We start from the raw sequence: 13,208 nt of genomic DNA on the forward strand, positions 1-13,208 counted from the left end.
TCAACCCTCCTGGCACATTCCCCTGTGGCCACAGGAGGTACCACATTTGCACCTTCACTTCCTCCTTCACCACAGTCCAGAGCCCCAAACAGACTTTGTGTATCACATCACTTGTGTATCTGCATGATTAATTTACTGCATCTGATGCTCCCTTTGTGGCCCAGAAAGACTGGGCGCAGACTGGAAGATCACTTTGCTGAGCACCTTCATACTGTCTAACACAAGTGACAGGGAACTCCCAGTGGCCAACCCTTTCAGTTCTACGTCCCACTCCTATACACACACATCTGTCCATGGCCTCATATATCATCCCACAAATACCACATGCAAAATGAAAAAGCAACACCTGATTTTTCGTCTGGGCACTCTCTAGTCGGATGGCATTAATATTACCTTCTACCCTTGCAACCATGATCCGCCCCCCAAGCCTCCCACTTATGTTTTTATTCGGATGTCTGCCGACATTTTTCCATGCCTTGATGAACTGCTCATGCCTGAAACATCAGTTATGTATTGCTATATAAAGTACACTGTTGACCTGCTGAGTTTCTCCAGCAATGTGTTTTTACTTCAACCACAGTGTCTGCAGACTTTTGTGTTTTACTCCAGAGATGATCAGTCTGTGGCTGAAGCAGGGACCAGCATGGCCAGGATCTGGAGGATGAACTGGGTATGCATTTGGAGCCAAAATCTGAAATGTAGGGGATTGAGAATGTGGGCCAGGTGTGCAGCCAGCACCAGGTTCAGAGTGCTTACTAGTTTCAGCGTGTGTAATGGTATACTACCATCCCTCCTCCCCTTGCTTGCTGCTGTGCCCTCTCTCCCTTCTCCACCAATTACCTCCTACCCTTGCAACCATGTGTAATGATATACCAGTGTAATGGTATACTTTTCTGCTATCTAAAACAAAATAGAGTTGAAGATTAAGACCTCAAACGCAGTACAAAAATGATATACTGAGCAACAGTGATTTCCACCCTTGCACTTCAGAAACAAAACATCTTCACACAATTCTACAAATATATTAGCAAGAAAAGAAAACCAGTGCTTGTTTCCTTTCCCAGGTCAACATTCCCAGGGTTGATCACACCCAATCAGACCCCTTTGGTCAATATGTCAGACACCAAAATCCTGAAACAAGCAATAAACTACATCATAACAAGAGATTTTCAGGAAAGCAGTAAAATCACTCAGGCCACATCTCTGTATTGCTAATCACAGCATACAGACCAATCCTGAAGAAGGTTAAAACCTGGCCAGGGGGGACCATTCATGCACTTTGTGATGGTACAGGATACTATCACCAATGTATATTTGCTTATAGTTGTGATTGGCTGAGAGTCGTAGCCACGCCTATTGGCAGGTCATAAAGGGCAGCTCCTAACCAGACCCAGGTCAGTCTGGACTGGTCGACTGTGCTGTAATACGCTCCAGTCTTTTGCTGATTAAAGTCTTGGTTTGAACTAACAAGTCTTTGGTTCATTTGACACGCTACACACTTCAAGACTGCTTTGAGCTCACTGACTAGCACATGTTCAAGGAAAAGCAACTGTTAGCGACTGCATAAATCTGGAGGTGTATACGGCAACATTGATCAGCTACATTAATAAGTGCACTGACAATGTCACTGAGCCCAAGTCTATCACTATTTGCTCTAATCAGAAGCCATGAACGACTGCAGAGGTGCGTGTGCTGCTCTGGAACTGAGACACAGCCTTCAGAGTGAGCGACAAGGCAGCCCTAGCAATGACAAGAGCCAAGCTGTCTCAGGCCATCAGGGAGGATAAGCGTGTGCAGGCCCAGAGCATTCACAGTCACTTTCTGGACAGCTATGATACAGGACACATGTGAAAGGGTATCCAAGGTATCACTAACCACAAGACTACTCCATGTGCTGGTGATGCCTACCTCCCAGATGAATTGAACAACTTCTATGCACGGTTTGAGGTGAAAAACGATGTGGCAACAGAGAAGACCACCCCTCCTTCAAACGATCAGGTGCTGTTTCTTGCAGTGGCTGATGTTAAGAGAGAACTAGGCAAAGTCAATCCTGCTGGACCAGATAATATTCCCAGCAGTGCTCAGGGGTTGTGCAGTTCAGCGAGCAGATATTCCCACCAACATCTTTAACATCTCCCTGAGTAGCGCTGTGCCAACGAAGTCAACTGTGTCCTGCCTCAATGATTACTGCCTTAAAATTTGCAGAACAATTACAAAAATAGACTGAGGGAGGAAGACGGGTAATGAGAGTTAAAATGATCACGATTGATATGTATGTGGGTAAAGACAAAAATAGACTGAGGGATGAAGACGGGTAATGAGAGTAAAAATGATCACGATTGATATGTATGCGGGTAAAGAGGTATAAGAGTGAATAGAGACAATGAGCATACATGAATGTATCTGTACTTAGAGGAAAATATAGATAGTATAGACAAGAATTAATAAGGGAAGGTAATGGAATAGAGAGAATAAGGAGGGAATTAAAAGAGTGACCTTTGTGACATATGAAAAGTGAAATCTTTTCTGGGGGAGGCGGGGTGGGGGGAAATAGCGGTCACTGCAAAATCAGTTGATGCTTGCGAGTGGATTCGCAAATCCAAATGGAGAGGGGAGATGTAGTTGTCCGACAAGGGTTAAAGGACAACTCAAGAGGTGATGGGGAGATTGGGGATAAATAAGATAGAAATAGGAGAATAAGGAAAATGTTGGATGTTGTAGGAATGTTGTCTTATAAAGAGTTGAAAATAAGAAAACAGAAATGGAAAAGGAAGAAAGGTAATGATGGAAAAACAGAAAGAGAAGATAAACAAAATATAAAAGGGCTACGCTGAACTATATGTCTTTAAATATTAATGGAATACATAACCAAATTAAAAGGAAGAAACTACCAAATTTTAATGAATAAATGTATTCCATTAGAAAAAATAACATATTGGTTAAGAAATAATATTGAAATATTCGAACAAGTATAGGAGCCTTACATTAAATACAATAGCGAAAACCTACCGGGGACAAACATTACCTAAGTTGATGGAAGGAGAAGGAAAGAAAAGAATGGACTCAGTAGAATTTCTGGTGTAATTTTGTTGAATGACAACATTGTCTGACTGGCTTAATGCAACCTAGATTGTATACCTAAAATGGATGAGAGGGGGGGGTGGGGGGGTGGTTTGGGAGGAAAGGGGGGGGGGGAGAAAAAGTCACTGTATATGTGTGAAAAGAAATAGTGTATATCATGGCTAATGTGATTTATGGTGTGAAAAATAAAAAAAAATAAAAAGATTACTGCCTTGTTGCACTCACATCCATTGTCATGAATTGATTTGAGAGGCTCGTCATGGGACATATCAAGCACCCGTTGCCTCCCCTTACTGGACCTCCTGCAGTTCGCATATAGATCCAAACCACTCCATGGACGATCCTATCACCACCAGCCTTCATTTAGCCCTCATCCACTTGGAAAATAAGGACCTGTATGTTCAAAAGTTGTTTACTGACTTCAGTTCGCCATTCAACACTATCATACCTCAGTACCTGATAATGAAGTTGGACATGCTAGACAAAACACCTCCCTCTGCAAATGGATTCTCAACTTCCTGACGGGGAGACCTCAAGCAGTTGAGATCAGAAACAGTACCTCCAAGACTATCACACTGAGCACAGGAGCCCCCCAGGGCTGCGTGCTTAGTTCACTGCTGCTTCTTCTGCTGAGCCACGATTACTTGAACCACATCAAGTTTGCTGAAGAAGAAGGAGGCAGCATATAAAGACTAACAAACTAGTGCAGAGCAAACAACCGGTATCTGAATGTTAAATAAACCAAAAGAGATGGTTGTCGACTTCAAGAGGGCCTGGAGAGATCACACTCCCCTGACAATTGAAAGTTCTAGCATTGAGGACACCAAGAGTATCAAGTTCCTCGGTGATAGGAGTCACGTGATGGAGTAGTGGCCGGTCAGGGAACTCCAGCCCTCTCCGGAAAAGTTTTAAAAAAAATACACAAAACACAAAGGTACAAGAATAAAAATTAAAACAAAGTAAAAGTAAAGGTGGGAAGAAAATGGCAGCGAAGAGAGAAAAGTAGAAAGCAATGGGAAGAAGAGAAGAAGAAAGAACGTCGGAAGAAGAAGGTGAAGGCCTTACCTGTCCGAGGAGGCCCGCCGCGGAGAGAGAAGCCCGCTCCCTAAGGTCAGTGGAAGTCCCGAGCTCGGGACTACAAAAATGGCTCCCGGAGCCAAGTAAAAGTGCGCAACCGCGCATGAAAAAAAACACACTGACGGGAAGGGGGGGAAAAGCTGAGGAGTCAATCTCCACAGCTGAGGATGACAGCTGCAACACAGCAACAGGAAGAGAACACAGAAAACAACGAGAACAAGAAAGAAGAGAGTAAAAAGAAAACAAGGAAACAACAGATGACCAACCCAGAGGAAGAAGAAGAAGAACATAGAGAAATGGAAGAAGGGAAAGGCAAGACAATGGATTTTTTTTTAAAGAATATATGGAATCAGTAAAAGAATGGCAATTACAAGAATTTAGTGAAATAAAAAGAAGAATTAAAAGTGCAGAAGAAAAAATGAATAGAATAGAGATGGTCAATGTGGAAGAACGAGAAACAATCGTAGAAATGGAAGTAGAGGAATTAAAAGAGAAATGAGAAGAATCTAATAAAAAAGTTAAAGAGCCACAAGAGCTGTTAGCTCAGAAGATAGATATAATGGAAAACTATAATAGAAGAAATAATATAAAGATAGTGGGCCTTAAGGAAGATGAAGAAGGCAAGAATATGAGAGAATTTATAAAAGATTGGATCCCCAGGGTCCTAGGAAGACCAGAATTACAGGAAGAAATGGAAATAGAAAGGGCACATAGAGCATTAACCCCGAAACCACAGCCACAGCAAAAACCAAGATCCATTTTAGTAAAATTCTTAAGGTATACAACAAGAGAAAATATATTGGAGAAAGCAATGAAGAAAATAAGAGAAGACAAAAAGCCACTGGAATACAAAGGTCAAAAATTTTTTTTCTATCCAGACATAAGTTTTGAACTCCTGAAGAAGAGAAAGGAGTTTAATACAGCAAAAAAGATCCTATGGAAAAAAGGATATAAATTTATAAAGTACCAGCGGTACTTAAAATAGTTATTCCAGGGCAGCAAAACAGACTATTCTCGGATCCGGAGGTGGCACGAAAATTTGCAGAACAACTACAAAACAGACATGAAGACATGTAACGAGAGTAAAAATGACCACGAACTATATGTATGTGTATATATGGGTATAGATAGATATATATATATATATACATACATACACACACACACATATATATATATACATAGGTGTGTATGTATATATGTGTGTACATGAGTGTATCTGCGTATTTAGAGGAAAATATATAGAGTATAGATAAGAATTGATAAGGGAATGAAAGGGAACAGAGGAAGTAAGGAGGGAATTAAAAGAGGGACCTTTGTTATATATGAAAATTGAAATCTTTTCTGGTGGGGGCTGGGTGGGGAGGAGTTACGGTCACTGCAAAATCAGTTGACGCTTGCGAGTGAATTCGCAAATCCAAATGGAGAGGGGAGATGTGGTTGCCCGACAAGGGATAAAGGGCAACTCAGGAAGGGGAGGGGATAATGGGGTTAAAGAAATTTTAGATAGGAGAATAAGGGAAATGTTTGATGTTTTAGAAATGTTGTCTTATAAAGTGTTCAAAACAAGAAAGCAGAAATGGATAAGGAGGAAAGGTGATGATGAGGAAACGGAAAGGAAAGATAAACAAAGTATGAAATGGCTACGTTGAACTATATGACTTTAAATATTAACGGAATACTTAACCAAATCAAAAGGAAGAAACTGCTAAATTTACTGAAAAAAAGAAACAATTGATATAGCATTCGTGCAAGAAACATATTTAACTGAATTGGAGCACAAGAAATTAAAGAGAGATTGGGTAGGACATGTAACAGCAGCATCATATAATTCAAAAGCTAGAGGAGTAGCTATATTAATTAGTAAAAATGTGCCAATTAAAATAGAAGAGGAAATAATAGATCCAGCAGGGAGATATGTAATGATAAAATGTCAGATATATTCGGAGTTTTAGAATTTACTCAATGTATATTCACCTAACGAAAAAGATCAAAAATTTATGCAAGATATTTTTTTGAAGATAGCAGACACGCAAGGGAACATACTAATAGGAGGGGATTTCAACCTTAATTTGGATTCAAACATGGATAAAACTGGGAAAAAAAATTAACAGAAAGAACAAAGTAACCAAATTTATAATTAAATCGATGCAAGAAATGCAACTTTTGGATACATGGAGGAAACAACACCCAAAGGAAAAGGAATATTCATATTATTTGGGTAGACATAACACATACTCAAGAATAGACCTAATCCTGTTATCAGCTCGTATGCAAGATAGAGTAAGAAAAACAGAATATAAAGCTAGAATATTATCGGACCACTCACCCCTGATATTGACAATAGAGTTAGAGGACATCCCTCCAAGAATGTATATATGGAGATTAAACTCCATGCTACTTAAAAGGCAGGATTTTAGAGAATTCATTGAATCAGTGAAAGATAAGTTTATACTATGGGACGCAATGAAAGCGTTCATCAGAGGGCAAATAATAAGTTATGTAACCAAGATGAAGAAGGACTACAATCAGGAAACAGAGCAGTTGGAAAGGGAAATAGTAAATATAGAAAAAGAATTAGCAATGAAGGAAGACACAACTAAAAGAAGAGAATTGGGAGATAAAAAAATAAAATATGAAACACTACAAACATATAAAGTGGAGAAGAACATAATGAAGACAAAACAGAAATATTATGAACTAGGAGAAAAAACGCACAAAATTCTAGCAGCTTAAGACAGAACAAACTAAGAGAATGGTATTGGCATCAAGGAAAAAAGACAAACAAATCACATATAATCCAACGGAGATTAATGAAAACTTCAGAGAATTATATGAACAATTATACTAAACTGAAAACGAAGGGAAAGAAGACAAAATAGATGAATTTTTAACTAAAACTGAACTACCAAAATTACAAATAGAGGAACAAAATAAATTAACAGAACCATTTGAAATAGTAGAAATACAAGACATAATAAAAAAACTACCAAATAATAAAACACCAGGAGAGGATGGATTCCCAATAGAATTCTATAAAACATTTAAAGATTTATTAATTCCTCCCCTCCTGGAAGTAATAAACCAGATTGATAAAACACAAAGCTTACCAGATTCATGCAAAACAGCAATAATTACAGTAATACCAAAGACAGGGAAAGATCCATTCGCACCAGCGTCATATAGACCAATATCTTTACTTAACACAGATTATAAGATAATAGCTAAACTATTAGCAAACAGATTAGCCGACTATGTACCTAAAATAGTAAATCTAGACCAAACTGGATTTATTAAAAAAAGACGAACAACAGACAATATTTGTAAATGTATTAACTTAATTCATGCAGTAGAAGGGAATAAAGCTCCAACAGTAGCAGTTGCTTTAGACTCAGAGAAGGCCTTTGGCAGAGTAGAATGGAATTATTTATTCAAAGTATTACAAAAATTCAGTTTACCAGAGAAGTATATTAATTGCATTAAAGCATTATATAAGGGGCCATTGGCGAAAGTGACAGTAAATGGATATATATCAAAGCAATTTAACTTAAGCAGATCAACAAGGCAGAGATGTCCACTATCACCCTTATTGTTCGCGTAAGCTATAGAACCACTAGCAGAATTGATAAGAACAGAAAATAAAATAAAAGGGATAAAAATAAAAGACAAGGAATATAAAATCAGTTTATTTGCAGATGACGTTATAGTATACTTAACAGAACCACAATTATAAATAAAAGAATTACATAAGAAATTGAAGGAATATGGAGAAGTGTCGGGTGACAAGATTAACGCAAATAAAAGTGAAGCAATGACAATGAATAATGCGGATTTCTCAAAATTTAAGAAAGAATCACCATTTAGATGGCAAATGCAAGCAATACGATACCTAGGTATACAAATAAATAAAAACCTCGGCCATCTATATAAACTCAATTATTATCCATTAATGAAAAAAATTACAGGACGACTTAGAGCAGGGGTGTCAAACTCAAATTCACGGAGGGCCAAAATTAAAAACTTGGACTAAGTCGAGGGTCGAACTAAATATTTATTGAAAATTTTCAACAACATCTGCATGTTTTCTCTTCTTTCAACATATGTAATGTTAAACTTTAGGATATAACTTTAGGAGGATAATGTTACAGGTCAGGAGTAGGTAGCTCAAGTTCACCCTTTGCTTGACCTGAGGGAAACATATTTGGTCCCTGTGGAGATGTAGCATTCACAGGCTGTGTCCATTTTGGCCTGCATCAGGCCTCAGCATTTACTACTCACTCCTCAAGCTCTAGGCCTCTATTCACCCTTGACCCACCATCCCTCTACCTGACGAGTCCTTTACCCAACCTCTACTCACCCCTCACTCCACTCGCTCTGCCTCTACCCACCCCATCCTATACACGACCCTCTACTGCCTCTCCCCTCAACCTGTTCCTCCCTCTACCCGTCTCTCACCCTCTAATCACCCCTCGCCTACTCGCCCTGCCCCTCCCCTTTTACATCTTCCCTATCCACCCCTCCTTCTACTCATCCCTCCCTCTAACTGCCCCTCGCACCACCATAACTTCCCCTGCCCATTACTCCTCACCTACACCCTCTTCCCACCCCTGCTTACCCACCCACTCAGGCCCAGCGCGCTGCCGATCAGCCTTTGCGGACAGCCACCATCTCTATCTTCACGTGCAGGGCCGAACCAGCCGTCCCTGGGGTCGCGCGGGTGCAAGAGCTGAAGGCCGTGGCGACCAGGAGAAGTGCGCTCGCGCTGTGGAAGGACCGTCCGGTGCTAGTCGTGCGGGGCTCGCGCTGCCCGGGGGCCGTGCGCAGCCTGCCATGCCCGTCGCACCGACAGGAAATCACAGGCACTCGCCAATCCGCCGCACCGCTCGACAGGTGGGAGAAGTGACTGGTTGTGCGGGGAGCCTTCCAACTTGCTTGCCGGCTGATGACATCGACAGACTTCTCGTGTTACAATTTCTCATGTTACAATGGGGAAGGATGTGCAATGAAGGGGGAGGATGGTGGGGGTGACATTACCAAAAAACAGCATCGGCTCTTGCTGCAGGGCGGGCCACCTCTAATACATTTTTGAAATGATCTTGCGGGCCAAATATAATTATATCACGGACCAAATTTGGCCCGTGGGCCAGAGTTTGACATGTGTGACTTAGAGCATTGGAAAGACTTACCACTAACACTAATAGGAAGGATAAACTGTATTAAAATGAACATTTTCCCAAGGATACAATACCTATTTCAGACATTGCCAATACACTTGACGGAGAAATTCTTCAAGGAGTTAAAGAAAATAATAAGGAAATTTTTATGGAAAGGGGGGAAACCGAGGATAGCACGAGATAAATTAACAGAATGGTATAAACAAGGAGGCTTACAACTGCCAAACTTTAAAAATTATTATACAGCCACACAATTAAGATACCTATCAGATTTTTATCAAACAAGGGAAAAACCAGATTGGACTAGATTAGAACTAGATAAAATAGGGGAGAGATACCTGAACATATATTATATAAATGGGATGAAAAATTGGTACAACGTAGGAATTCTCCAGTATTACATCATCTGCTCAATATTTGGAATAAGATTCATGTAGAAAGGAATAAAACAAATTACCAATTACCAAAACTATTACTGACGCAAAGTCAGTTAATCCCTTTTAAAATAGATAACCTTTCCTTTAGAGAATGGGAGAAAAAAGGGATCAAAATAATAGAAAATTGTTTTTCAGGAAATAAATTACTATCCTTTGAACAAATGAAGAATAAATATAATATTACTCAAGATACAGTGTTGGCATACTACCAACTGAAATCCTACTTGAAGGACAAATTGGGAAGCAGTCTGAGGTTACCAGAGGGAAGTAACTTTGAATATGTGATTACAGATACAATGATAATCAAAAAATTTATAACAAATATGTATATTAAACTGCAAGAAAAGGAGAATGAGGAAACAAATGGTAAAACTAAACAAAAATAGGAACAAGATTTAAACATAAAGAAGGAAACATGGGAGAAGTTATGCTCTGGAACTATGAGAAATACAATAAACACGAGGTTACGTATGATACAATATAACTGGATACACAGGCTATACATTACACCTCAAAAGTTAAATAAATGGGACCCAACAGTATCTGACAGATGTTTTCGTTGTAAAAAAGAAATGGGAACAACAATTCATGCAATCTGGACGTGTGAGAAAGTGAAAAAATGTTGGGAAGATCTAAACCAGATATTAAATAAAATTACAGAAAGCAATATACCAAAAAACCCAGAGATCTTCCTCCTAAGTAACATAAAAAACTAAGATTTTGGACTTGATTTGGATGGTGCACAAAAAAGATTTGTTAGGATAGCCCTAGCCGTAGCAAAAAAATGTATTATGTCAGCCTGGAAATTAGAAGATAACTTGAGAATACAACAATGGTATATAGAATTGAATAAATGTATTCCATTAGAAAAAATAACATATAATTTAAGAAATAATATTGCAATATTTGAACAAATATGGGAGCCATACATGAAACACAATAGAGAAAACCTACCGGGGACATCTGCCACCTAAAATGACAGAAGGAGAAGGAAATGAAAAGAATTGACTCAGTGGAATTTCTTGTTTATTTTTGAGTGACAACATTGTTTGACGGGTTTAATGTATCTTAGATTCTGAACTTTAAATGAATGGGAGGGGAGGTAGGGAGGGTGGGATGGGAAGAGGGAGGGGGGTGAGAAAACGACACTGTATATATTTGAAAAGGAAAATGTATGTATCTTGATCAATGTGGTTTATGGTGTGAAAAATTAAAAAAAATTAAAAAAGTTCCTCAGTGTGCACCTGGCAGAGAACCTCACCTGGTCCCTTGTTGTCACTCAATAAAAATAAACAAGAAATTCCACTGAGTCAATTCTTTTCATTTCCTTCTCCTTCTGTCATTTTAGGTGGCAGATGTCCCCGGTATGTTTTCTCTATTGTGTTTCATGTATGGCTCCCATATTTGTTCAAATATTGCGTCTCTACTTCCTGTAAAGGTTGAGGAAAGTCCATCTCCTACCCTCCTTCTCTCCTTTCTTCTTTGGCTTGGCTTCGCGGACGAAGATTTATGGAGGGGGTAAAAGTCCACGTCAGCTGCAGGCTCGTTTGTGGCTGACAAGTTCGATGCGGGACAGGCAGACACGGTTGCAGCGGCTGCAGGGGAAAATTGGTTGGTTGGGGTTGGGTTTTTCCTCCTTTGCCTTTTGTCAGTGAGGTGGGCTCTGCGGTCTTCTTCAAAGGAGGTTGCTGCCCGCCAAACTGTGAGGTGCCAAGATGCACAGTTTGAGGCGATATCAGCCCACTGGCGGTGGTCAATGTGGCAGGCACCAAGAGATTTCTTTAGGCAGTCCTTGTACCTTTTCTTTGGTGCACCTCTGTCACGGTGGCCAGTGGAGAGCTCGCCATAGAACACGATCTTGGGAAGGCGATGGTCCTCCATTCTGGAGACGTGACCTACCCAGCGCAGCTGGATCTTCAGCAGCGTGGTCTCGATGCTGTCGACCTCTGCCATCTCGAGTACTTCGACGTTAGGGATGAAAGCGCTCCAATGGATGTTGAGGATGGAGCGGAGACAACGCTGGTGGAAGCGTTCTAGGAGCCCTCCATCGTCACTACATTCTACAGAGGATGTATTGAGAGCATCCTATGCAACTGTGTCACCGTTTGGTTTGGAAGCTGTACCACTGGGAACACAAGACCCTGCAGAGCATAGTGACATCACCGGAAAAGACCATTGGGGAACCTCTTCCTAGCATTGAGGACATCTATTACACTCGATGCAGGCGGAAAGCAATAAACATTGTGAAATACTCCACACGTCCTGCATGTAAACTGTTCTCCCTTCTGCCATCTGTCATGAGGTACTGAAGCACTCGGGCCCTTGCGTCCAGAGTGGGAAACAGCTTCCCCCCACCCCCAAGCCATCAGGCTCCTGAACTCCCAGTACAAATATGTATAGTGCTCCGTGAACTTTCAGTGTATACGCCTTAATACCTTAAAATTTTGAGGTATTAACTGCTTTCCTATACATATCTATATAAACATGCTCTGTGGTCCTGAAAAAATGCTATCTCGCTCTACAGTGCGAGCATGGTATGATCAATAAATAGTTGACTTGACATTTCTCCATGAATGTTCTCAAATTCTCTTTTAAAACTACCTCATGGTCTGCGACCTCTCAAAGTGGAGCATAATGGTTTTTATAAAAAGTACACAGGATTCTGATGAGAGCCCATTAAAGACAAATCCAACAGAATCACTGCCGATGACATCTTGTGGATTCTGCAGAGGGCAAACTCAATCACTGTACCAATGAAGGAGAACAAACTTTAAAGGATTCCCCAAGACAACAATAACACCGAGAAGGAGTAGGTCTTCCAACAGCTGCGTAGTGATCACACAGATTTGGTCCTTGTCCATCCTTTCACTTGAAATGTCCAAAACAACAAGGCCCAATGGGCGGCTGGTCTTGAAAGCTGGAATAACGCAGGCACCATCAAAAAGAACACTTACCGTCAACGACAAGGCGCAGACCAAGTTAAGGAAAAAAAAACATCCAAGGCGCCGAGGAAGCAGTTAAAAAAAAAACGTCCTGTCAGAAATTAACCTCTCCTCGCAATGTTAATTTCAAATTGGCGGGACAAGAAAAACTCCCAACATGCCTCGCGCTCGCAGGGTTCGCCCACCAGTCCTGAGACGCGTGAGCACGTGACCCCTCTTAGCGGCCTGTGATGGGGAAGTGGGAGTGTGTGGTGCTGGTTCTCTGGAGGAGCAAGTGATCACTTGTTTAACGTGGTTTCCAACAGTGGAGGCGCAGAATGTTATGTGTGTAAAATGTGTTGGCATCGTTGACGACACCAACTGCAACAGAAAGGACAGTGGGATTTTAAAACAGGTGGCTGTATATGATAGGATCATTTATGCTGTCCGAATGCAAAAATCTCTTTCTTCAGTGATTATTTAGTGCCTGTCAGAACATTCCAGAATGCCAAGCAGTT

At 40.5% G+C, this 13,208-nt stretch overlaps 2 protein-coding genes across 4 annotated transcripts in view; one reads left to right on the plus strand and one right to left on the minus strand.

The window, feature by feature from the left end:
* Positions 1 to 12,853, minus strand: part of kntc1 (kinetochore associated 1) — a 207,699-nt gene extending 194,846 nt beyond the window's left edge. Inside the window, exon 1 of the mRNA XM_069933231.1 lies at positions 12,724 to 12,853. The gene's annotated coding sequence lies outside the window, so the exon portion shown is untranslated. The remainder of the gene's footprint in view (positions 1 to 12,723) is intronic.
* A 95-nt stretch (positions 12,854 to 12,948) lies between these two features.
* Positions 12,949 to 13,208, plus strand: part of rsrc2 (arginine/serine-rich coiled-coil 2) — a 54,208-nt gene continuing 53,948 nt past the window's right edge. For all 3 annotated transcript variants that reach the window (XR_011356259.1, XM_069933233.1, XM_069933234.1), the window contains exon 1: positions 12,949 to 13,105. Coding sequence is in view for 2 of the 3 variants with exons in the window: in XM_069933233.1 (XP_069789334.1) it covers positions 13,034 to 13,105 (72 nt within the window). In the remaining variant the exon portion in view is untranslated. The remainder of the gene's footprint in view (positions 13,106 to 13,208) is intronic.

The sequence above is a fragment of the Narcine bancroftii genome, chromosome 4 (assembly GCF_036971445.1).
Source record: "Narcine bancroftii isolate sNarBan1 chromosome 4, sNarBan1.hap1, whole genome shotgun sequence".
Lineage (NCBI taxonomy): Eukaryota > Metazoa > Chordata > Chondrichthyes > Torpediniformes > Narcinidae > Narcine > Narcine bancroftii.